Genomic DNA, 27,130 nt, shown 5'->3' on the forward strand with positions numbered 1-27,130 from the left:
GCATATTGGTCAACAGTGCGGGATCCATTCCTGCAGATCAAAGAGGCAGGCGCGCAGTACGCAAAACATTGAAAGATGGCGCCAAATGCGGATGGAAGCACAGGGGTTGCTGGGATGCGAAGCAATGCATCACGGGGCATTGGGACAGGACACAGGATGTCCGACAACTCCCTCCGCCTTCCCACAACTCTTAGTGGTAGAAGAGGAAGAGATGCTCTGTGGGATAGCTGCCCACAGCACCGCTCCGAATACCGCCGCAAGTGCCGCAAGTGTGAACACACTATTGCGCAGGCAGCCGACAGTGTGAACACACAACAGTGGTTTCCCTTCAGCGCTCTCTGAGCAGTGATGTAACTGCCAGCGATGTAACTCTGCCAGTGTAGACATACCCTGAGAGTACTATTCAGGTGCTTAGTTTAGTAAGGGTATCTGAATTACATTATTTACATCACTGCAGGTTGCTGGTATTTTTATAGCTTCAAGAGTCAAATCAAGCTCACACCTCAATCACTGTTTCACACTGTCTGTAGACTCAGGATGGCAGCTCGTTGATTTATATTCGATTCACATTTGAAAGGTTATCTTCTCAACACTTAGGGATAGAAACTTTCTTTATTTAAAAAAAAAGAGATTACATTCTGCAGGTTCCAAATATGCCATATGAGCCTCATGCAGGACAGATCTGGCCCAAAGGCTGTATGTTAACACAATCTGTTTTAAACCATTCCACAGCAAAGTTCATAAGAATACACGTAAATACAGAAGAAATAAATAAAACAGGAATAATCATCCTAGGGTTCTGCTATCAAGCAGACTTTCCCCCAGGGAAACATAACATGCATTTTCAACCTCATATTTAAATAACAGTTTTGGTTCACTCTAATTTTCCTGTGTAATTAAAAACAAACAAACAAACAAAACAAAAAACAATCGAAAAACACCACCACTACCTCCTATCAATAGTTCCTGAGCGTTACTGGTTCCTTCCTTGTTTGAACCATTCATTTTATAGGCAACAAATGAGATCTTTGTAGTGTTCCACTGCAGACATGCAAATCAAATTTTGTTAGGCAGAACCTCTGACTCCAAATATTCATCAAAAGTTGATGGATTATGTAGTTATTTCAATTGGCTTTTTCTTCTGCAACAAAGGGAAAATCGAGTTTTGGTTGGAATTTTCTAAGGCAAACATTTTTAAGTTTAGTTTAAAAGAGTAAACTATAGATTTCTGTGTGTTTATGCTGTTTCTTTTTATTTGCTATGCTTTACCATGGATATGGAAGTTTTTCAATTTCTGTAGTTTTCTTTTCCAAAGCTTTGCAATTAGCTGCCAGTGAATTTCCAGCTACCTGGTGATGTCATTTAAACTAATAAATGAAGTTATTTTTACCAGCCATTCTCTGATGAGGTATTGGCATCCCAACAGCAGTAGCTTACAAGGAACACTTATAGTGGTTGTGTTTTGGTTCTTTGCATTTCATTTCATCTCAGTGTTTATCTGGAAAAAGGAAAATTCTCCATGCTTAAGTATCTCCAAGATCAAGAAGGAAAGGAAAGCAGCCACCCTCATCTTTCAGAGATTTGGCATCAAGAGTGAGCTCATCTAAACTCTTAATGATAGGACTACTCATCACAAACCCCAGAAATCACTCTGGGAAAATTCTCCTGGCTGACCTTCAAAGAAACCAGAAGGCAGATGTTTCATGGTAGCCTCCAGAATCTGGGAGTCAGTGAAACATATGGAATGGTAACTGGAAAGATTACTAATCCTGCCAAAAGGAGATTTACCTGTACGAGGAAACTGAGGTTTGTGTCTTTATTGAGTTATTTGTTTGTTTATTTCAGATTGTCCTTTATTTGCATATTTAAGTTTATTCAAGATATCTCAGAAAACCTTTACAGATTCAACAGTTGCATCTAATTTAAGTAAAGAAAGTTTCTTTACTGGAAACTGGGGATTTCTTTTCCCCTATAGAGACTTACATCAACGCTACTGAAAAATCACCTGCCACTAACTTTCTTCAGATGGTCATTACTCCTGAAGTCCAAGTCAAGACTGAATATGCAGTCTGAAGTAATTCAGGTCTCTTAAATCCCCTTGTAAAGAAAAGGCTACTGAATCTATTGCCATTCTGTAACCAGAACTATCACTGGCCTCAACTGATTTGTTGGTGCCAAACAAACACTCTTAGGCCTTGTCTTTGCTGCACAGTTGACTCGAGTTGACACTTGACTGGTGCCTCTGACCCAAGTCCTGTCCATACACAAAAACCTCTTGTTCAAGCATGGTAGTGCTTTTCATTGAACGTCAGCTGGCCCAAGAGGGAGTATAGGCTCTAGTATTGCTAACACTTGAGCTATGAACATAACGACTCTGCAGTGTGACCACGGGCCTAAGGCACTCAAGTGCTGTTAATTCTCCAAAGTCTTCTCACAATTCCACCTGAGCTTAGGGTTGCCAGTTTTGGTTGGACATATTCCTGGATATTTAATCACATGACATAATCTTTAATTAAAGAGTAATCTTTAATTCCTGGAGACTCCAGACCAACCCTGGAAACTTGGCGACCCTATCTGAGCTGCATTTTCTTGCCAGATATTCACTCCCTACTTGTGCACCAGAAGTCACCTACCAACGTAAATAGCCTGGTTTGGCGTTTGACCCCACGTTCACAAGCAGCTCACTGCACCAGTACCATTGCTTGTACAGGAAATCGTATCTAGGAGGTTGTCTTCCAGCATGCTGCCAGCTGGCCAGATGGTGACATGGCGGTTTTTGTGGATCTCTGGTGGGAGACCCGCAAAGGCAATGATTTCAGAACCAGTACTTGAAATTCACAGTTTGATTATGTGCTCTCTAGGAAGCTGGCAGAGCAAGGGATCCACTGGACAGGACCTCAGGCAGAAGGAAAAAAAATATCAAGTCCATAAAGATCACATACGGGAAGACCAGGGACTGCAGTGCTCTGTAAGTCACTGAAAACAGGCCAGTTCTATGAGGAGATGGACTAGGTGATTAGCAATGTCCCAAGCACACAGTCCTGTTTCAGAACTGCCAGTCAGCATAGGGAGAGTCATCAGCTATTAAAATCTGCATCAGCTGTCCCCAGTCCTCTATTTCTACATCCATTTAACATGATCTCCTTAGTGAGCTGTATTTCTGCTTTCTCCTGGTGACCCCCATTCTCTCATAGAGACAAGCTGCTGCAGAAACACCCTCCACCAGCTTTCATGCCCTATACCTGCGTCCTCTTCCCAAAATGAAATTTGCATTAATGCCAACATTTGGTACAGACCATTGCTCCAAGTTGGACTCAGGCCTTCCCACCCGTTGGAACAGTGGCCACAGACAGAAGTCTGAAGCATGCCAAGCTGCAAGTGATTTACTTTAATGAGTTGCTAGCCAAGACCACTTCTGCACAGATGTCCAGAAAGGACAGATAAGTTCTCTGACAATACAATGAAAGAATTCAGAGAATGCGGCTCAGATTAGTGGAGCTAAGAACCATGGGCTATGCCCCCAGAATTCCTGCCACCTCACACAAATGAATGCAGCACCTTTATGGATGCAGTAATTCAAGTTTGGCTTTGCAGCGTTGGCTCTCTGACTCAAGCTAGGCGAATTTGAGTGGTCACACTCAGATCCTGTCACTCAAGTGAACTGTGCAGTGAAGGCAAGACCATGGAGAACAGTCTCATGCTAAGGGTTCACATATTACACATCCAGGGTTTGTGCATCAACATCGCCAAGATCTTCCCCTTTTCTTTCCATTCCTACAGCCAATTCTTTCATGCAGGCTCTCATTATATTCCACTTTGACTACTGCCACCTCCTTTGAGGTCTGGAAACCCTGCTTTACAATGAGAGATTAAGAAGCTCAATCGATTTAGTTTAACAAAGAGAAGAGGTAACTTGATCATGGTCTCTAAGTACCCACATAAGGAGAAAATTTCTTATAGCAGAGGGATCTTTAACTAGCAGACAAAGACATAGCAAGATCCAATGGCTAGAAACTGAAGCTAGACAAATTCAAACTAAAAATAAGGCACAATGTTTCACAGTAAGGGTAATTAACTGTTGGAATTACTAACCTAGGGATGTGCTGGATTCTCCCTCACTTGAAATCTTTAAATCATGATTGATGTCTTTCTAAAACATATGCTCTGACTCAAATCAGAAATCATGTGCTTGATGCAAGAACTACTTGGTGAAATTCTACAGGATTTTTTTTAATGCCAGGGGTCAGACTAGGTAATCATAAGGGTCCCTTCTGACTGTAAGATCTTGAATCTATTAACCTTGATCCCCCTGTTCTTAAACAAAGAAGAGTGTTTTTGCTGGTGCTAATGTGCTTTAATATCTTGAAAGGCTGGTAGAACTCTCTCTAACTTTACTCTTCAGGAGCAAGGTAAAGTACAGAAAATTTCCCCATAATAAGAGTTACTGAGCTGTATTTAAAAGGGTCTTCTAAAGTTATGAATGATTTCTGGATGCACACTCACTTGCACTATCCTTTTCTTTGGGAGTTGGTTACCAACTGCTGAAGGTAGGATGTAGATGGACATCTCAGTGCATCTATCTTAGGTATTTCTAGGGCACCCATCACTATAGTAATTTACATTTACATAGCATTGTACTTGGACAATATCACAGCTGACTGTGCTCTTCAAGAACCTTGCCCAGGTTCAGTTCTTGAAAATTCTCTCCTCTTTTTTTTTCCCTTTTAAATTGAGTGTCACTAATTCTTTGTTCATTGTGGACAGGTTATGGGAAACAGGCAGACTTTGCAGCATGCTCTGAAGAAGGACAGGCTCCATTTTATCTCCTCCATTAGGTTGTTTTGTAGCTAGGGCCCTTCATAGGGTTGCCAATCCTCCAGGATTGGCCTGGAGTCTCCAGGAATTAAATTAAAGATTAATCTTTAATTAAAGATTATGTCATGTGATGAAATTTCCAGGAATACATCCAACCAAAATTGGCAACCCTAGCCCTTCAACTCTATCTCCTGGAAGGATATATTGTGCATATCAAATGTGTTAATCATAAGGTATATTTAAAGTTTGGAGATGCTAATTTCCCCCACCATGCCCCATAATTAAGCAGCACGACTGTAGGTTAGGATACCGTCAAATAAGTAACTCTATTACTAGAATGCTTTGGGATCAATTCTCTCTTCAGTGCAAACACCTAACTCTTTTCAACATTAATTAATGTAACTACACAAATAGAGTACACCTATTCCAGTGGTCTGTAGCTTTCCCATGTGGCAGCCAAATATTTTTTATTCCTTTCATCCATGTCAATCTAATCACTCTTATCAGTTCACAGGAAACACATTAGCTGCTAATTGCTCCTCACTTACTCAAGTGCCCGTGCCAAGCCTAAATGAGACAGAGCATAGACTGAGCCTTGTGTGGCTCAGAGAGGTGTGTTCTCCTATCAATGGATGTATATATCATTCCCACTAACTTCTGAAACTTGGATGCTGTATGTGTGTATTAAAGGGAGAATAAATTCCAAAGCACGTCTCCTCTAAATTAGCGGCGATGGTCTTGCAGCACCCCTGGTTCAGAAACATTCAGTGAGGGCCAGAAAGCATCCCCATACTGAGAGGAAATGCTGACAAAGGAGTATCCTGCCACCAAATGCACCTTCATGTAGCAATAGTATTTTCTGTATGACAATAAGTTCCACAATAAGGCTAATAATTCTCAACATAAAAATCATATATCATTAATAACAATGTATTTCCCTATAGCCTGTATCATAACCTGGATAGCCAGTAGAAATACCCATGGGAGTGGATCTAGGGGCAGGAAAACTCAATGGGGATCTTGTGGGATTTTCCTAGGATTGTTGAGGTGTCTCCTCCTGCAGGATAACCAGTGGTCCTGGCCCCACAAGCTACTGGTCCCATAAGATCTGCAAGAACAGTGCCATCTGCACCAGCTCTTTGACAATGTGGCTTTGTTGAAGCTATGCTGTCAGCAGTATCCCCCAAGCCATCAATGCCTCTGGAGTGAGTGAAGGGAAGTGTGGAAGGGGCTATGAAAGAGTTAATATGTCCTGTGGCTGTATTCACTGTCCATTGTGGTTTTGGTAGGGTGTGGCCCCTGACACCCTTGGCCTTCCAAGGGGGCCTATGGAATCTGAAGCAAGAAGGGTTGGGGACATGGTTGTATCTAATCCTTCTCTCACAGGATGTTCATGAGGAGGGGAGAATCTGCAAGGAGAGGACACTCTGTGCTCTTATTACTACCTGAATAGTCTGGCCCTATGCTATTGACACCTCCTTAGATTATTAAAACTGTATAAATTTTTAAAATGAAGTTTGCTTTTCACTATGGCTGTTATTTATTTACTGTTTGCATTTCTCTCAGGTAGAAAAAAGAAATTCAATTAAGTCAATTTCACGTATGTTTATACTGTATTCATTTTCACTTTCAGGTTCTCAGCGCTGCATACACAAGTACTGTCAAATGAGTTATTCAATTAAATGCATTTTATATTTTATTTCCTGACAAACATGTTGATTTAGCATCTCAGTTTTCTCACAGGAGCATTCAGAGCTTTATTAACCCTAACTCTCTTTGTGAATTTGAGAACATGGGTCAGTGCTTCACAGATTAGGTTTCCTCTTTGGAAGCTAATTTGAGATTGTAAGTGAGTTCCCGTTAGGAGAAGGAAAAGGTTAATGAGAATCCTGTAGATTAGATATGCTGTTTGGTAGGGGACTGGATGGCTCAGAGGATTGAAAGTGGCCTAGTGAGCCTGTCATTACAGGTTTTAACTTGGCTCGAGTTAGATCTCACCAACTGACAACTCTTTAGAGGACTCCATAGAACGAGCTGGAAGTCTCCGTCCATTTCCAAGGCTTTGTCTTGACTCAGAAAAAAATGGCTGAGTTTATGTCAGGCTTAGCTAACATGCTATCTAAGCCTGACCAAAATTAGGCCTGGATACAGGATAAGACATTGTAACCTTGATTTAGCTAGTTGATTTATAATGTAGGCAAAAGCCCTACTAGATATGAGTCCACACACATCGCCATCCCAACAGGTACTGACACCTCCCCAACAAAGAACCCAAAATTGCATGGGCATGAAGCTCAAACTACTCTTTTAACTCTACCTATGCCTGTCCAGGGCATGACTGAAGCATAATTATGAAGTACTCTGGGGACCGTGTACCGTATGTGGTGAATAGTGTATGTGTTCTGTGGATATACAGGCGATTGTATCGAGACTTACCAGTCTAACACCATGCTTAGCAATATACTTCAACATATTACATTTTCTCCTAACGATTCTTGTTTCTTTTTCTTCTCAGACAAACCATGTGGGGACCCCCCATCCTTCCCTCACACGATCCTGCATGGGCACACTGGGTTTGAAATGGGGGATGAGCTGCTATATGTTTGTGCTCAGGGCTACGTCATGGGCAACAAAGAGACTGCTTTTACGCTGCTCTGTGACAGCTGTGGGGAATGGTATGGGCAAGTTCAGGCCTGTGTCAAAGGTAAGCTTATCTAGCATACACAGCAAGATTCCTACCAACCATAGCTGTCAGGAAGTCCTGATCTGGCTGATAGTGTCCCAAATGGTACCAGATATTTTCAGTCCCCAGGACTTGACTGCAACTGTGTGCTGTTGAAGGTGTCTATAGCAGTGCTGTGTAACAGTGCTTCTCTAGCCGCTTATGCACCAGATGATCCTCCACAACTTGCTCTCCCAATGGTCCTCAGAGCTCTTAACTATACAATAAAACCTCAGAGTTACAAACACCAGAGTTACAAACTGACCAGTCAACCACACACCTCATTTGGAACCAGACATACACAAATCAGGCAGCAGCAGAGAACAAAAAAGCAAATACAGTACAGTATCGTATTAAATGTAAATTAGTAAAAAATAAAGGGAAAGTTTAAAAAGAAGATTTGACAAGGCAAGGAAACTGTTTCTATGCTTGTTTCAGTTAAATAAAGATGGCTAAAAGCAGCATTTTTCTTCTGCATAGTAAAGTTTCAAAGCTGCATTAAGTCAATGTTCAGTTGTAAACTTTTGAAAGAACAACCATAACATTTTGTTCAGAGTTACAAACATTTCAGAGTTATGAACAACCTCCATTTCCAAGGTGTTTGTAACTTTGAGGTTCTACTGTACCAAGCCAGTCACCTCTTAGATATTTTCAGGGGGAGCTCAAGACAACTGCTTCCACTGAAGCTGTGCAGCATAATGTAGGTGTTGGGCTGGAGTGGGGAATACATTCTCTATACTGGTAACCAGAAGGCTGGGCTGGGAGGATCCTACATTAGGCAGCAATAGGATACTTCTCCAGAGAGGAAACAAGGATGTGGGCTAGAGAGAAAACAAATTGAGCACAGAAGGGGTGCTGTGTGGAGGGGAGCACAGAGGAGTGCTGTGAGGGAAAGTATGGGGAAGCATTTGAAATAATCAAGGGACAGTTTGTCAAATAAGCTGGTGGTCTGGAAGGTCACCTGAGCATTCTACAATACATTGGTTGTTTCCTCTGCCACTATCACCCCTATACAAGGAATAATGAGGAAAAACAACATAAAATTCAGCAGGATGCGCACAAAGGTCTACAGCAACTCCCAGACCCTACCTACCTACCTAACTCAAGACCTCCACCGTATCACTTTATCATCAGACCGTAATAAAATGCATCATATCAGCAAGATAAATGAAAAAATGGACTAGTGGATGCATTCAAACTTAACAACATAAAGTATAAGCAGTTAAATAACTTCATTTTCCAAGGCAACACTTTAAACACAGAGTTCCATATCATTTTCTAATATGGCAAAAGTTCCAGGGTTACCATGTCTTCCAGTGTTTGTTCAACAGCCAGGCACTGTGGGGCCCCCACTCTTTATTAGGGCCTTTGGGAACTACTGTTACACAATTAATAGATAATAACAGTAACAAGGCAGAGTGATAAATATACTAGTAACAGTATGCTCTGTCCACACAGGCGCTTTTGTCGGTGAAACTTATGTCAGTCAGGGTGTGTTTTTTCACACCTCTGACTGACAAAAGTTTTACTGATAAAAGTGCTAGTGTAGACAAAGCCTTAGTTGGTTCAGACATTCTGTCTTCTTAGCCTACTGACCTATTTATTTACTTTATTTTGCACAAACATTCTGTTTTCAACCTGATGATTTATTTCCTTCCTTAATTCTCTCTTCCAAAAAATGAGGCCTCGCTCCATGTGTTAATTACGCATGTCAGGCCAGGCCATGTCAGGCTATGACAATATGTGCATTCCTTTAATAAACCCAGTATCTTTTGAAAAATCCAAAGGGAGGGATGCAATTATTTGAGAAACTAATTATACTGTTTTATCACTTACGGTTTCCTCATTTTATGGAATCTTAAGCCTTTTACACTGGAATTCAATGTATCAGTAGTCTCTGGCAATGAAAAAGATACCACTAACTGCTGTTAAGGGCATCTTTTAAGGGTTAGTTGCTTCTGATATCCATCATGTCACTTTCTCTGGATATAACTTTGACCCCAAAAACTTGGGCACCAGTTACTGGCTATTTGTTCATGCAGGCATAGCAGCTGAATATGCTGACTCATAGTGTTCCACCCAAACAACTCTCTGATTAGCACTTTGACAAAAGGTTTACTGTCTCCTATTTTCTTTGTTTCCTCTGGTTTGTGGGGGCTGACCAGCCAGATTTGTCCCAGGAGTCTCTCCCAGTCTCTTTGGGGTCATAGGAGACATGATCATTCTTTCTGGTGAGCCAGATCAGGAAAGAGGCAATTGATTTAGGGGGAGAAGGAAGGGAGTGGCACTGAGAGGAGATGTAAACAACTTGAATGGGGTTGCATGCATGGAAGGGAGGGCTGGATTTGGTTATTAATAGGGTTACCATCTGTCCGGGTTTCCCCGGACATGTCCGGCTTTTTCAGTGTTAAATGGCCGTCCGGGGGGGATTTCTAATTAAGTAGAAATGTCCGGGATTTCTCTTTTCCCCTTGTGCGGCGCAGCTGATTGGATGCCTGGCCTGATTGAAAGCTGCTCGCAGCCACTAGGGCCTCTAGCAGCCAGAGTCCCGCCCCCTCCCCCCGCTCCCTCCTCCCCGACGGAGCAGCGGGGCTGTGTTTAATTCCACATGGAGCTCGCAGTTCTCCCTCTGCCGGGTGAGCGGGGGGAGCAGGGCAGGCGGCGGGGGGTGTGTGTGTAGAGGCTGCAGGGGCGGGGGGGTGCAGAGGCTGCAGGGCGAGTGGGGAGCAGGGGGCACAGAGGCTGCAGGGGCGGGGGGGTGCAGAGGCTGCAGGGCGAGTGGGGAGCAGGGGGCACAGAGGCTGCAGGGGCGGGGGGGTGCAGAGGCTTCAGGGTGAGTGGGGAGCAGGGGGCACAGAGGCTGCAGGGGCGGGGGGGTGCAGAGGCTGCAGGGCGAGTGGGGAGCAGGGGGCACAGAGGCTGCAGGGGCGGGGGGGTGCAGAGGCTGCAGGGCGAGTGGGGAGCAGGGGGCACAGAGGCTGCAGGGGCGGGGGGGTGCAGAGGCTGCAGGGCGAGTGGGGAGCAGGGGGCACAGAGGCTGCAGAGGCGGGGGGGTGCAGAGGCTTCAGGGTGAGTGGGGAGCAGGGGGCACAGAGGCTGCAGGGGCGGGGGGGTGCAGAGGCTGCAGGGCGAGTGGGGAGCAGGGGGCACAGAGGCTGCAGGGGCGGGGGGGTGCAGAGGCTGCAGGGTGAGTGGGGAGCAGGGGGCACAGAGGCTGCAGGGGCGGGGGGGTGCAGAGGCTGCAGGGGCAGGGGGGTGCAGAGGCTGCAGGGTGAGGAGGAGCAGGGCAGGCAAGGGCATAGGGGCTGCGGGGCGAGTGGGGAGCAGGGAAGCACTTAGCAACCCCCAACCAAGACCAGAGCGGGAGGGAGGAGGGGGAATGCAGGGTGCTCAGAGGAGGGGGCAGAGTTGGGGCAGGGACTTTGGGGAAGGGGTTGGAATGGGGGCGGAGAAGGGGTGGGGTTGGGGCGGGGTCGGGGTTGGGGAAGGGGCAGAATTGGGGCGGGGGCGGGGCCCCGTTGAGTGTCCTCTTTTTTAAATGTTTGAATATGGTAACCCTATTATTAGCATATATAGAAGTGTGGACACCATTCCCAGCATACTAGATTTTCAAGCCCTGGGGCAAAGTGGTACCTGCAGTTCAAGTTGTAGACCATCCACTTTTAAAGTGCACCGATGATGGTCATCTCTGTGGATTTATGAGACTTCATCACGTCATGTAGGATGATGTTGCATCATGGTGCCACACTGCTGTTGTGCTTTTGCTGGGAGGGTATTCAATATATTTTACTAGAGTTCATCCTCAGTTTAATAACCCTGCCTTATACTCACTATCTTTCTCCTCATTCTCACAAACCCTCTTTCTGTACAGTATTGGGCACAATTCCCATTTAAGCTCTGGGCATGTGCCTCCAGCTATGTTAGGACCAGCCCCTTAGCAGTGATCTGCTGTTTATTATTTTGTATTTGCTAATTCTGATGTGGGACGTGACTCATAGGTCTTTAACATACCGTACTTGTTTTATTTACTTACGGAAGGGAATTAACTGCTGATGTTACAACAAAATTAGAGGTTAATTTTTCAAAGCAGTTCAAGGTAGTTAAGCCCAGAGACTGTTAGTGAGCCAAATACATTGTTTACCAGAGAGAGTGCACAAGATGAATGCAGGTTTTGTATGTCTTGTGCTGTGTTTATTTTCCACACAGCACCAGAGTTGCTACAGCCTGGGCTACTGGAATGAAAAACTGGATTTTGCACTTGCCTTAGGATACTTAAAGGAAGTATACAGTACAGATCTGAAAACCCTGTGTCCTTTCAGAGTAAAGTTGCAAGAGCTGCATATATAAAACATGATTCTTTCAAGTATAGATATCGCTGTGTTATCCATACCATTATTATGTTGTCACTGTTCTAATGTGACTCCATCTTAAAGCCTGTCAGAAACTGAAATTTGTGCAGAATGCACCTGCCTGCTAATTTTTTGGCCCAATCCTGCAAAGTGTTCAGTTTCTTCTATAAAGAGCTGAGTGCCTTAGCTCCCATTAATTTTAGGGAGAGTTGGGGCCTAACCCTGTGAAGTGTTCATTACCTTCTTATTGCTCTCTAGAAAGACCTAGGCAAATTGGAGGGAATTCAGAGATGCTGAGAATTAAATCCTATAGTCTAGGTTTGGAATCATCAAAGTTGAGCAGATTCTGTCTTTGAATACATCCCAAAACCACATCCATCACATTCGTGGTGTTAAATTTACATTGCAAGCTTATTTTAAATTTGTTGTCCACTATCACCTCTAGGTTTCTTTCAGCATTACTGATTTCCAAGTATCAACCTTCTAATAAATCTGTATTCCATATTATTTTTTTCAAGATTAGCTAGCTAATCTTGTTAGCTAAATTAAATCTCATTTTGTTATTTCTTTCCTGTACTTTTCACTCCTCTGTTACACTTCACATAATTTCTCTGTCCTCATCATCCAAATGAGTCTTCTCTGCAAACCCAATTAACACACTTTACTCCCTCTTCCAGTGCATTAATGAAGATGCTAAATAAGACCAGATCTAAAATTGATGCATATCACCCCTCTTTAGACATCTTTCCTGCAAAAACAAAGAGCTCACAGTTAGACCTGGTCTACACTAGGATATTTTATCTAAAGTTTCTCAGGCTTTGTCTACACTGGCAACTGAACAACAAAACTTTTGTCTTTCAGAGGTGTTAAAAATAATCCCCTTGAAAGATAAAAGTTTTGCTGACAACAAGCGCCGGTCTGAACAGCACTGTGTCAGCAGGAGCGCTCTCCTGCCGACAAAGCTAATACCTCTCAGTGGGGGTGGAATTGTTTTGTTGGCAGGAGAGATGACAAACAGCAGCTATACTGTGCACTTTTTAGTGGCATGGCTGTAGCAACACAGCTGTGTCGCTAAAAGCTGTGTAGCGTAGACATAGTCTCAGTTATTCAGCTCCACGAATAACACCCCTGCTTCTGTACAATCATTTCACGGGAGGGTTCCTGCTATATAAAAATCAAAGTGTTTTCAGGTAATCTTCTGGCACTAAGCTTTCTGTAAACTTAAAGTAATAAATCCAAACAAAATGTCAATTGTATTGGTTTTGGTCACTACTTATTTTCCTTCATTTATACATTGCCTGTGTAGTCTGTAAGGTCTTTAGGGCAGGCACCTTGAATTTATACCAGTCTGTAAAGTGCCTTGCAACTATTGGTGCTAGCCAGATAAGAATAGTAACTTACTGTGTCTTCCATGATTTATCTTCTATTCCCTGTCAACTGTCACTCAACATTTTTATTTTCTTCTATCTCTTCATCTGTCTCTCTCTGTTATTTTCAGCATTTGTTTTTCTGATGATTAATTTTTCTGTCCTTCCCTCCATCCCTCCACTCTCCTCTCTCTTGCTGCCCTATTTTCTTTCCTCCCACTAAGTTGCATCACTGTGTCTCGCTCCATCTCTTTCCTCCTGGAATCTCTCTCTTTACTGACACCCTCTTTCACTGGAGTGTCTCCTCTTCTAGGGGTCTGCCCTAAGTCCCCCCACCCACTCGGGTTCATTCCTCTCTCCCTCCTTGGGTACTTTTCACTATTTGATTATCTGCTTCACTGCCTCATCCTTGTGGGTCTCTCCACTTCCCTCTCCTGTTGGGTGGTGGCTCTCACCTCTCTTTTCCCCCTTGGGACTCTTTTTGCCATTGTTCTCTCCTTCCTTTTGTAAGTGTCTCTCCTAAGGCCTGATTGGAAGCTCCTATCCTTCTCTGGGGTCTCGCTCCACTGTCTTCATACTTGGCTCTCCTCATGGCATTCCCCATTGGGGGCTGGGGTCTCTCTTTTCTTCAGTGGAATCTTTTCCCACCCCATTCCACACACTTGGGGGTCTCCGTTTCCCTCTCCTGGCCCCCTATTCCCCTTAGAAATTTGTTTCATTTATTAGCAGTCTCGTGACTCATTCACAGGTGGGGGAGGGGCTCTATTCCCCTTTCTTTTGCTCCTGAGAGAGGTGTCTTATTCCCCTTCACTGCCCCCACTTGAGAGGCACTAATGCCCCATCAGAGGGTACCCAGCTTCACCTCCAGCCCATGGGGCATGTTTCTCAGCTGCTCCTTATTGGAGGAGATGGAGAGAATTTCTGCATTTTTTCTCCCTATTCTCCCTTGCCTCTGGCACTCCCCTACATTTACTGTGGGATAGGGAGCCTCCCTCAGTCCCTTATTGCTGGGGGTGGACTCTCAGGTTTACCCAAGCCTGTCTCTTTTGCTGGGGGTGGGGTCACTAGGTCCCCTCCCCCATTCTTCTCTAGCTGGGAGCGGGTGGTCCCCTTGTGGTGCTGGTTGCCCCTCTTTGCTTTTCACTGACAGGAAGCAGAGGGAAGAGTCCAGGAAGGAGGAGCACCCCCCCCCCTTGTTGCTAGGAGGCCAGAGGAGCCGCATGCTCAGTGCTATCTGCAGGACCAAGGCAGCTAAGTGGGGTTACAAAGCGAAGCAGCAATGGCAAGACTACACCCCTAGAGCTTCTGTCATAGGCACAACCGTGCACCCACCTCAGTTTTCCCTCTCAGGTAACCCAAGGATTCTACACCAGGCTCTCTTGCCTCCATCCATCACACCAGTCCATGTAGTCATTAAAATCCCAATTTTAGGTTTCAGAGTAGCAGCCGTGTTAGTCTGTATCCGCAAAAAGAACAGGAGTCCTTGTGGCACCTTAGAGACTAACAAATTTATTAGAGCATAAGCTTTCTTCATAAGCTTTTTTCATAAGCTTACAGCCCACTTCTTCAGATGCATATAGAGTGGAACATATATTGAGGAGATATATATACACACCATACAGAGAGCATGAACAGGTGGGAGTTGTCTTACCAACTCTGAGAGGCCAATTAAGTAAGAGAAAAAAACTTTTGAAGTGATAATCAAGATAGCCCAGTACAGACAGTTTGATAAGAAGTGTGAGAATACTTACAAGGGGAGATAGATTCAATGTTTGTAATGGCTCAGCCATTCCCAGTCCTTATTCAATCCTGAGTTGATTGTATCTAGTTTGCATATCAATTCCAGCTCAGCAGTCTCTGGTTGGAGTCTGTTTTTGAAGTGTTTCTGTTGTAAGATAGCCACCCGCAGGTCTGTCATTGAATGGCCAGACAGGTTAAAGTGTTCTCCCACTGGTTTTTGAGTATTATGATTCCTGATGTCAGATTTGTGTCCATTAATTCTTTTGTGTAGAGACTGTCCGGTTTGGCCAATGTACATGGCAGAGGGGCATTGCTGGCACATGATGGCATATATCACGTTGGTAGATGTGCAGGTGAATGAGCCCCTGATGGTATGGCTGATGTGATTAGGTCCTATGATGATGTCACTTGAATAGATATGTGGACAGAGTTGACATCGGGCTTTGTTACAAGGATAGGTTCCTGGGTCAGTGTTTTTGTTCAGTGATGTGTGGTTGCTGGTGAGTATTTGCTTTAGGTTGGGGGGTTGTCTGTAAGCGAGGACAGGTCTGTCTCCCAAGATCTGTGAGAGTAAAGGATCATCTTTCAGGATAGGTTGTAAATCTCTGATGATGCACTGGAGAGGTTTTAGTTGGGGGCTGAAGGTGACAGCTAGTGGTGTTCTGTTATTTTCTTTGGTGGGCCTGTCTTGTAGGAGGTGACTTCTGGGTACTCGTCTGGCTCTGTCAATCTGTTTTTCACTTCAGCAGGTGGGTATTGTAGTTTTAAGAATGCTTGATAGAGATCTTGTAGGTGCTTGTCTCTATCTGAGGGATTGGAGCAAATGCGGTTATATCTTAGAGCTTGGCTGTAGACAATGGATCGTGTGGTGTGTCCTGGATGGAAGCTGGAGACATTTAGGTAAGTGTAGCGGTCAGTAGGTCTCCGGTATAGGGTGGTATTTATGTGACCATCGCTTATTAGCACAGTAGTGTCCAGGAAATGGACCGCTTGTGTGGATTGATCTAAGCTGAGGTTGATGGTGGGATGGAAATTATTGAAATCATGGTGGAATTCCTCAAGGGCTTCTTTTCCATGGGTCCAGATGATGAAGATGTCATCAATGTAGCACAAGTAGAGTAGGGGCATTAGGGGATGAGAGCTAAGGAAGCGTTGTTCTAAGTCAGCCATAAAAATGTTGGCATATTGTGGGGCCATGCGGGTACCCATAGCAGTGCCGCTGACTTGAAGGTATATATTGTCCCCAGATGTGAAATAGTTGTGGGTGAGGACAAAATCCCAATACATTTCACCCTTTGATATCTCACATACCACACATCAGTGCCTCCTACAACATCTGGAGTCTCTTTCAGTCCTCTTCTGTCTTTCAGCTAGGGTAGCCTCCCCCCACTCCCCAGCCCTTCCAAATGGAGCACAACCCAGTGGGAACCACCACAGCCTGTCTGCTGGGAGATCATCCTAACCAGGGGAGCATCCCCCTCTCCTCCAGCCCTCTTACTGTTCCCCTGGGCCCAGCTCTCTGGTGTGAGACATCAGCAGGTAAGGCCCTCCACTGCCCCTCTGCGTTCAGTCCTTTCTGGACCTCTCCTTCAGTTTTGGTATATACAGTAGCTACGCTTAAAATGCTACAGTGCCACAGCTGTAGCACTTCAGTGTAGGAACTTACTACAGTGACGGGAGGGACTCTCCCATTGTTGAAGGTAATCCTCCTCCTCCTCCCTAAGAAGTGGTAGCTGGGTCAATGGAATGGCTGTACTGGGGGTTAGGTCATCTTAATGATCTCTCTCAGGGGAGTTTCTCAAAATAAATAAGTTTTCAAATAATAATTTGCAATTATTTAGCACCTTAGATTGGAGGAGCTCAAGTATTAGTCATGCTAAATATCCCTGTGGATAGGCTTTATTCCAATTTTACAGGTTGGGAAAGCTAAGGCACAGATAGGTTAAGTTATCTGCGCAGGTCACACGGGAAGTCTGGGGCAGAATCTACAATAAAACCATTCCTATAACACCAGGCCTAGAAAAAAGGGGGGAAAGGGGTGAAGAAACCCTACAGCCACCTCCTCCCAGGCCTGGGAAAGGGGAGAAAAGCACCTGCAGCTCCCTCCCCCTCCCTGGGCTGGGAAGGGGGTGAAGGACCCCAGAACTGGTGTGGGGCCTGGGGGGGCGACAGGCAGATATGGGGGCATGTGGGGGCTGGGAGTGTGTAATTAATTGCTGGGGGACAGATGTGGAGATGGGGGGCTACAGACTTAACTAGAATGTTGGGGTTTGAGGAGAAGCTGGAAGCTCTGCGCCATCAGGCAGATAGTGATTGCTCCTGCAGTCAGACCCAAAATCACTTTACTCAATACATTTGGGAGTGGGCAACACTAATTCTCTCTCTCATATATAGTGGGTATGGGTAGGGGGAGTTCAGAAATCAATAGACACCCCTCCAATATAGACAATAAAGTGTTTTTTTTTAAGTCTTGTGATTTTTGGGGTCTGTCTCATGATGTTTTAACTTTTAGAGTTGGCAATGCTGCACTAGTAAAACTCTTGTTGTCTTTAGTGGGAGTAGAATTAGGCCAACACGCATCCCTCTTGGAAATCCCATCCTACACATTCTGGCTCCCAATCTTAGGGTGAAATCCTTACCCCATTAAAGTCATTAGGAGATATGCCATTTACTAGAATGGAGCCAAGATTGCACTGTTGGCTTTTAACCTTTAGAAAATGTATCGTGTCTAGTAACTAATACTTTCAACTAGGTCTACATAGTATCTTACCTCAACTTCTCCACCATTCCAACATGAAGTTAAGTTGTTAACCTCTCCCCCTCCCCGCAAAAAAATCATGAAACTGGCTTAAAAATCATGGAGTTTTTTTTTTAATTGGGATTCTTTTTATTTTCCTATTTTTTAAAAAACATTTAGGATAGATTTGGGGCATGTTTTCAAAGCTTTTATCTGCAACCACAAAGGCTAGATATTTCCTTTTTTTTTTTCCAGAGTGAAAGCTGAGATTCTCCCTAAATGACATTACTCCAGGAATTGGTGCTTTAAGAAAACAAACCAAACATTGTAAAACTCATGATAAATTTGTAAGACATGCCACTGACTTAATTTACACTAGCTGAGGATCTGTCCCTGCAACCAGCTTTATTTCTAATTTAGATAAAAATAACTCAGCCAAAGTGGCCCATTGCATACAGTTTCTGACATAATTTTCAAATGAGTTCCTTTGCTTTTTTCTCTTTCTCTCTTTTTGTACATAATTCCATTCAATAACAAAAGCCTGGGACTGGAACAGCATTCAGAATTTCCTTGTCAACATTTCACTGCTTGTTCAGAGAAGTATCAAACCTCTAAGAAGTTATTTCTGGCAGAACTTTCCACTTTTTAAAAAAAGGATTGGGCAGTCATGACACAACTGGGACTGGACAAGTAAAACAGAAAGAGACTCTCAAAATTCCAAATGGAATGAAAATGGTCTACACTGATTGGTGTTACTGTCTCCATTTCAGAATACACATGCCTGGAATGTTTGGGATCTGCTCAGTTATTTCATGTCATGAACAGACGCCAGCAGATACCGGGTAGAAAGGAGGAAAAGTCAAAGCAGTTCTCAGTAAAAGTGAGTCATCACTAGTACTCCAGCTGTTACATTTTCAAAAGTGCCCAAGACCCTGTTTACATGGGGAAGCTTTCGTGAAATAAATAGGATGTGAATGTAAAGTGCAATAGCTATTCCTCACTAGCTCTGCAGTCTTAGGCTAGGTCTACACTACCCGCCTGAATCGGCGGGTAGAAATCGACCTCTCGGGGATTGAATTATCGTGTCCCGTCGGGACGCGACAATCGATCCCCGAATCGGCGCTCTTACTCCACCAGCGGAGGTGGGAGTAAGCGCCGTCGACAGAAAGCCGCAGAAGTCGATTTTGCCGCCGTCCTCACAGCGGGGTAAGTCGGCTGCGATACGTCGAATTCAGCTACGCTATTCACGTAGCTGAATTTGCGTATCTTAAATCGACTCCCCCCTGTAGTGTAGATGTACCCTTATTCTGGATTGAGTGCTTTCTTGTGGATTAACTTAATCCACAAAGGGTACATCTACACTACAGGGGGGAGTCGATTTAAGATACGCAAATTCAGCTACGTGAATAGCGTAGCTGAATTCGACGTATCGCAGCCGACTTACCCCGCTGTGAGGACGGCGGCAAAATCGACTTCTGCGGCTTTCTGTCGACGGCGCTTACTCCCACCTCCGCTGGTGGAGTAAGAGCGCCGATTCGGGGATCGATTGTCGCGTCCCGATGGGACGCGATAAATCGATCCCCGAGAGGTCGATTTCTACCCGCTGAATCAGCGGGTAGTGTAGACCTAGCCAAAGGCACTTTTACTGTGGAATAAGAGTGTCCACATGAGGAGATAGTGAGGAACAGCTATTGTGCTTTACATTCACATACTACCTTATTTCACAATAGCTTCCTGTGTAGACAAGCCCTTAGGCTCCTATATGCATAAATCACTTTTGAAATGTGATTTAGGCTCCTGGGTGACCTGTTTTGCAACCTTAGAGTTAACTATGAAAACATTGAGAATGAATCAAAAGAATTGAATTAGAATTAAAAGGAAGTTGGGTTATATTTGGTTGTTGATATTTTCTGGTACAGCAGAGAAAAATAATCACTAAATGTTTTTGGGGAAAATGTTCCAGCAGAGGCCCATGAACAGAGCTTTTCAGATGCTTTGATGCTGGAAAGTGATTCTATTTCAGTGAAGGTTTACTTTTGGGAACACGTATCAACTTTTATTGCAGCTGATTCCTGTCAGAAACAAGGGGCAACAAAAAAAGATACTGTAATGCATATCTAATGCCTGTGTGGAAAAACTGTTACATTAAAATGACATTTCCCAAACAACTGGCTTGATTCTGTAAAAGGCAACAGAGAGTCCTGTGGCACCTTTAAGACTAACAGATGTGTTAGAGCATAAGCTTTCGTGGGTGAATGCCCACTTCGTCGGATGCATTCACCCATGAAAGCTTATGCTCCAATACATCTGTTAGTCTTAAAGGTGCCACAGGACCCTCTGTTGCTTTTTACAGATCCAGACTAACACGGCTACCCCTCTGATACTTGGCTTGATTCTGAAACTGCTCTGAGGGAGTAGATACATAATCAGACTCAATGCTTTTACAGATAGAGGCCACATAGACCAATAGAGAGGACACAGGTCTGGGAGTCAAAAAAACAGGTTGCTAGTCCCAAGTCTGCAAATGACTCACTCTGTGAGTTTGGGTAAATGACTTCATCTCCTTGTGCCCTTTTTTGTCTCCATCTGTAAAATGAGAATAATTATTCTCACCCAGCTTTGTAAAACATTTTGAGATTTCTAGATGAAAAGTGCCATGTAAGAGCTACATAATATTATGATTACTCTACAAGCTTTGTTTGTCATATATTACTATTGCCCAGCTTAAAAATAATTCGTTAATAAGGGTACAATCTGAAAGATTTTGGAAGAATTAGCATAAGCACATTGAACAAAATAATCTTAAAGTCTGACATTTGGTTGTAGTCAATGGATTGTGAATACAATGAAGTAAATCAAAAATTAATAAAGCAATATGCTGCAAGAGGCCTAAAATGTTTTACACACTTGAGGTAATGCACTATACTTTTTAATCAAGATATTCTTGAGGGAAAAATGGTTCTATATAGTTACTGTTTCTTGCCATTTCCCACTACGAAAGGGCACTGTATTAAAACTGAAAACACAGGGATTTCAACCCAAACAAAGCAACCTTAGGCAGAGAACAGGAAAATACATTTTTGCAGTTTATTATTTTTTCTGCTGCAGTGAAGAGAATGTATTTGTTTCAGAAAATATATCCTGAAGCTTGGGATTGTAATAAGGATCTGAAAGCTGGTATTGTGTGACATACTCTCGCTGTCTTAAAGAGCGAAAAGGAAACAACCACTTACTAAGTGACAATGTTCCTTTTTTTTTGCCCTAAATCACTGGTTCATTATAGACCAATGGTTCTCAAACTGAGAGTCGGGACCCCAAAGTGGGTCAAGACCCTGTTTTAATGGGGTTGCCAGGGTTGGCATTCGACTTGCTGGGGCCCAGGGCCAAAGCCCGAGCCCCAATACTGGGCATCAAAGCCAAAGCCCGAGGGCTTCAGCCCTGGGTGGGAAGGCTCAGGTTACAGGTCCCCTGCTGGAGGCTGAAGCCCCAGGCCTTGGCCACCCACGCCAAGGCAAGCGGGGCTCGGGCTTTGCCCCCCCGCCCGGAGCAGCGGGAACTCAGGCGGGCTCAGGCTTTAGTTACTCCTGCTGGGGTCATGTAGTATTTTTTGTTGTCAGAAGGGGGTCACGGTGCAATGAAGTTTGAGAACCCCTGTATATAGACAAAACTAATGCGAGCATGAACATTTACATTGTGAAAGCTCCTAGAGACCTCATTGTATCTGACAGTGCTCAGACAGAATAAATACCCCCAAAAGCTTATGTTCTAAAAAACAAGTCATAACAGATATATGAGAAATCGTATCAATTCCCTGTCCACAAATTTGAACTAAAATGATGCTTGCCAGCCTTTACTTTTATCCTTTTGCTTATATATTTTATTGCTTTCCCCCGGTCTGTTTTTTGTCCTTTTAGATTGTTAGCTCGTGAGAGCTGAGATCACATCACCTCTGCTTGAAAAGGACCCATGCTGGGCACTAAAAGAAACATACAGGGTAGGGTTTTCAAAAGCATTCATCATTGACCTGGCTTTGTTTCCATTGGAGTAAATTTTACCATCGACTTCAGTGGAAGCTGAATGAGGCCAACACTAAGTGTTTTTGAAAATTCCACTCATAATAAATATCTGTAGCACCTTTCATCCCAAAGCACTATGGGCCAAATTCTACAACCTCACCCTTTCTATCATAGTCCCACTACAATCATTTTTAAAAACTGAGATTGTTATCAATTCACATTAAGGCAGAACGGGATGATGAATAAAAGTCAGTTCATTTTTTTATTACTATTATTTTGGGACATGTTGGGACAAAAGTCTATTGCTCTGTGTGTGTGTGGCGGGGGTAGGGGGGGGGAAACAGGGTGGTACTATCTCACAGGCAAAATATTTCACAGGCCTGTCAAAAAATAATGCTGTCCTTGGTTCCTGTTTTCAGCTCTGCACTGACTCGCTTTCTGACCTTAGACAAATCACTTCACAGCTCTATACCACAGCATGATCACCTGTCAAATAGATATTACTGTACCCATTTCAGAAGGATTGTAAGAGACTTAATTAATTTGTTAATGTTTGGAAAGCAATTTGAGATTTAGATGAAAGGTACAGTATAAAAATGGAAGCTATTAATTATTATGATTTCCATAGGGTGAGATTCTGCTATCCTTACTCACATTAAGTGGTCCCTTACTCTAATTAGTCCCTGAGTCCCCAGCAGTAATGCGGGGTGTGTGTTTGGGACTCTGGCTGAATATAGAAAGACTTGGATCTTGGACCAATGCTTTTCAATATAAGCAGTTTTAAAGCCAAGCCTGCCTAAAAGGAAAGGTACAACCACTTTAAAACCAGCTGGTAATTGGTTTAAATGCATGTAAATAAAGGCTACAGCTGTTTAAACAGGCGATGGATATAGTGACACTTTGGTCAGTAGTCTTCAGTTATGATCCTATAACCTGGGAGGTAGAAAGCTCCAAAAAGTGCTTAGGTAGTGAGCAAAACTGAGTATAAAAAGTAAGCTACCAGTGCCTGGAATATAGGGTCCACAGCTGCTAAAAAGGCTGTCCTCATAACATTAACTTGCTAAATACCAAATGTAGGCCTCATCTGGAGGTCTAAAACCAAGAAGAAAGAATGGGCTACTACTACTACTACTACGAGAAGCAATCCAGGACTATGTGAAGCCAAAGCTTCAGGGCAATGCTTCCTTTGATGTTTAACGAGATTAATAGATCCTTTCATTCTGGCATCCCTTAAGCTAACATTAGTTATGTATATAGTCTTCTTTGCTATAAACTGTACAAACAGCAGTCATTGCGTATGAGAATATGCTGTAGCAGCTTTACAACCTGGACCACAATGATTATCTAAGGGCTCGTCTACACTGGCAATTTATAGCGCTGCAACGTTCTTGCTCAGGGGTGTGAAAAAACACCCCCCTGAGCGCAGCAAGTTTCAGCGCTGTAAAGAGCCAGTGTAGACTGCAGCAGCACTGGGAGCTATAAATTGCTGTGCTCCCAGTACTGGCAGCTTCGCCCCTCGTGGAGGTGGGTTTTTTGTCAAACGTCAAATGTGACCACACAAGCCACATTAAAGCACTGCCGCGGCAGTGCTTTAGCATTGCCAGTGTAGACTAGCTCTAAAGGAATGAGACTTAAGTATGCCTGGGCAGTAGATACTGTACAGCAAGGTTAGAAGCTCCTAATAAAAAATAAAAATTTGCTTGTTCTTGTTTCCAGTTAAGTAATTGGTAAAACGCCAATTGATTTTTGAGCAGGATTGGGCCCAAAGAGAACAAATTCTGGATACTTGATTGGAGACTAACATTTTATCAAGAGCTTATGCTATTACTTGACTTAGATATTTCAGTAGGAAAATCCTTCTAAACAAAAGAAAATGTATTTCAAGAGAGATTCTGAAAAGAAAGAATTTCACTTTATATAGCAAGGCCATTTATTACTATTATTTAACATTGACAAAGTGATCTGTGCTGTTCAATACAGATGCCCCCCCCGGGTTACGCAAACGCGACTTACGCAAATCCGCACTTAAGGAAAAAGTTCCGTAAGCTAGAAATAGGAGTGTTTTTTTGGTTTTTTTAGGGGTTTTTTTTTTTGCTTAATGGTCGGAGATAGTTTCCGACTTACGCAAAATTCGAGTTACGCAAGACGTTCCAGAATGGAATGGTTGCGTAAGTCGGGGAGCATCTGTACACAAAATAAAGCACCTGGCCTGAAGAACTTCCTATCTGAAAAACAGATAAGGAGGCTACACCACACATAGGGAAAGAGAAGAGAGAAAGAGTTATGGAGGGGTGGCGGAGGGGTTGGCTAAACACCAACGTATAAAATCAATGTTACACCCTCACCTCACCTGGATTAGTGTGGTCACCCTATCTCAAAAAGGATATTTTAGAAGTAAAAGGCTTTCAGAGCCAGGTGTGAAGACTGATTAGACATGTAAAAATTTCCATATGAAGAGAGATTGGGACTGTTTAGAGAAGAGATGAGTAAGAGGGAATATAGGCTTACAAAATAATTAATGGCAGACAAGGTAAACTATGTGCTCCTATTTGCCCTGTTTCATAACACAAGAACAGTCCCTGGAAAAATCATGGAGCAGGTCCTTAAGGAATCAATTTTGAAGTACTTCGAGGAGAGGAAAGTGATCAGGAACAGTCAGCATGGATTCACCATGGGCAAGTCATGCCTGACTAACCTAATTGCCTTCTGTGATGAGATGACTTGTTCTGTGGATGAGGGGAAAGCAGTGGACATGTTATTCCTTGACTTTAGCAAAGCTTTTGATACGGTCTCCCACAGTATTCTTGCCAGCAAGTTAAAGAGGTATGGGCTGGATGAATGGACTAGAAAATGGATAGAAAGCTGGCTAGATCGTCGGGCTCAACGGGTAGTGATCAATGGCTCCATGTCTAGTTGGCAGCCGGTATCAAGCGGAGTGCCCCAAGGGTCGGTCCTGGGGCCAGTTTTGTTCAATATCTTTATTAATGATCTGGAGGATGGCTTGGATTGCACCCTCAGAAAGTTTGCAGATGACACTAAACTGGGAGGAGTGGTAGATACGCTGGAGGGTAGGGATAGGATACAGAGGGACCTAGACAAATTAGAGGATCGGGCCAAAAGAAATCTGATGAGGTTCAACAAGGCCAACTGCAGAGTCCTGCACTTAAGAAGGAAAACTCCCATGCACTGCTACAAACTAGGGACTGAGTGGCTAGGTAGCAGTTCTGCAGAAAAGGACGTAGGGGTTACTGTGGATGAGAAGCTGGATATGAGTCAACAGTGTGCCCTTGTTGCCAAGAAGGCTAACGGCATTTTGGGCTGTATAAGTAGGAGCATTGCCAGCAGATCGAGGGACATGATCATTCCCCTCTATTTGACATTGGGCCTCATCTGGAGTACTGTGTCCAGTTTTGGGCCCCACACTACAAGAAGGATGTGGAAAAATTGGGAAGAGTCCAGCAGAGGGCAACAAAAACGATTAGGGGGGCTGGAGCATATGACTTACGAGGAGAGGCTGAGGGAACTGGGATTATTTAGTCTGCAGAAGAGAAGAATGAGGCGGGATTTGATAGCTGCTTTCAACTACCTGAAAGGGGGTTCCAAAGAGGATGGATCTAGAGCAGGGCCGCCCTGAGGGGGAGGGTGCAAGTGGGGCAATTTGCCCCAGGCCCCGCAGGGGCTCCCACGAGAGTTTTCAGGGCCCCCCACGAGAGTTTTTGGCAGCAATTCGGCAGCGGGTCCTTCACTCGCTCCGTGACCTGCCGCCAAAGACCCCAGGCCCCCTGAATCCTCTGGGCGGCCCTGATCTAGACTGTTCTCAGTGGTACCAGATGATAGAACAAAGAGTAATGTTCTCAAGTTGCAGTAGGGGAGGTTTAGATGGGATATTAGGAAAAACTTTTTCACTAGGAGGGTGGTGAAGCACTGGAATGGGTTACCTAGGGAGGTGGTGGAATCTCCTTCCTTAGAAGTTTTTAAGGTTAGGCCTGACAAAGCCCTGGCTGGGATGATTTAGTTGGGGATTAGGTCCTGCTTTGAGCAAGGGGTTGGACTAGATGACCTCCTGAGGTCCCTTCCAACCCTATGATTCTAACATGAGGACATAAAATGATCAAGCATGCCAGAGGAGCACATTGCAAAAAGAGACAGATTGTGTTGAAGTGCTTCTCTGTGAATCAGAGCCATCCATCTCCATGTGCAAGCAGATTGGGCTGGAAAGAGAGAAAGAAGGCAGGAAGGACTCTGCCTAGCCTGAAACACTGACAAGACCAGCTCTACCTCACAGGGGCGGAGCAGGAGCTGCATCTCAGGATTTTTATTTTGCAAAAATCTGTTAATCTCTAGTGCTTTTTATGAGCAGGTTAAGAAATTCCCTTATAAACCCTGTGTTCCTTGCCTTCCTACCACGTTTTCCCCAAAATAATTAAACTAGAAGTCAGAGTGGATCTCTGGGGTGGAGCGGGAGCATGTGTAAGCAAAAAGGAGGATGTCTCTATAACAGCAGTTTGGAGCCCCTGGGAGCAAATCTGAGAGCCCGCATAGCCAGACTCAGGTGAGTGGGCCTCTAAAAGCAGCTGCATATACAAAGTTTTGAAGTTTAGTGTTAGTGTGGAGCTTGGGTTCTAAAGCCCACACCCTTCCCTATGCTTTAGGGTTGCCAACCCTCCAGGATTGTCCTGGACTCTCCAGGAATTAAAGATTATGTCATGTGATGAAATCTCCTGGAATACATCCAACCAAAACTGATAACCCTACTAGGCTTCAGAACTCCATCCCGACCTGCAACTTCAAAGCACTGTCTATGCAACTACTTTTAGAGCACCCAGCATGAGTCTGTTGACCTGGGATAGGAGGCTCTCTCCCACATGCTCCAAAACACTGTGAAGACAGGCCTAGGCGGCTCAGAAGGTCTGAGGTCCTGGTTCCAGGGCAGTTGTAGGGTTGCCAACTTTCTGACTGAACAAAACCAAACACCCTTGCCCCGCCCCTTCTCCGAGGCCTCAGCCCATTCACTCCATCTTCCTGCCTCCCTCTGTCACTTGCTGTCCCCCATCCTCATGCGCAGTTGGATTGTGGAGTCCACAGTGGCTTAGAAGCATGTTGGGTCTACTTACAGAGGGTGACTGGGCCAGGTTGTAACAGGCATCACACAGGTATTTTTTAGGAGGGATTTGAATAAGTAGGAGGTTGTGGCTTGCAAGCTGGTGTGAGGCATTCTTTCCAGAGGGCACTGTGGAAAAATTCATGAGTGGGAGAAGGGAATTAAGGTATTGAGGCTGGCATGTTGTAACTGTTTTATGTTTTGTTGACAATTTGTATATGATTTTATTTTACAAACCTGTTGATTTAATATTCTGGTAATCTTCCGAATACCAGTTAGGATA

General features: G+C 44.1%; 1 protein-coding gene across 1 annotated transcript in view; it reads left to right on the plus strand.

The window, feature by feature from the left end:
- The window catches only part of SUSD5 (sushi domain containing 5), a 69,401-nt gene that overhangs the window by 35,264 nt on the left and 7,007 nt on the right, over positions 1-27,130 (plus strand). Inside the window, exon 4 of the mRNA XM_054019512.1 lies at positions 7,331-7,519. Within this exon, the coding sequence (XP_053875487.1) occupies positions 7,331-7,519 (189 nt within the window). The remainder of the gene's footprint in view (positions 1-7,330; positions 7,520-27,130) is intronic.

The sequence above is a fragment of the Malaclemys terrapin genome, chromosome 2, assembly GCF_027887155.1.
Source record: "Malaclemys terrapin pileata isolate rMalTer1 chromosome 2, rMalTer1.hap1, whole genome shotgun sequence".
Lineage (NCBI taxonomy): Eukaryota > Metazoa > Chordata > Testudines > Emydidae > Malaclemys > Malaclemys terrapin.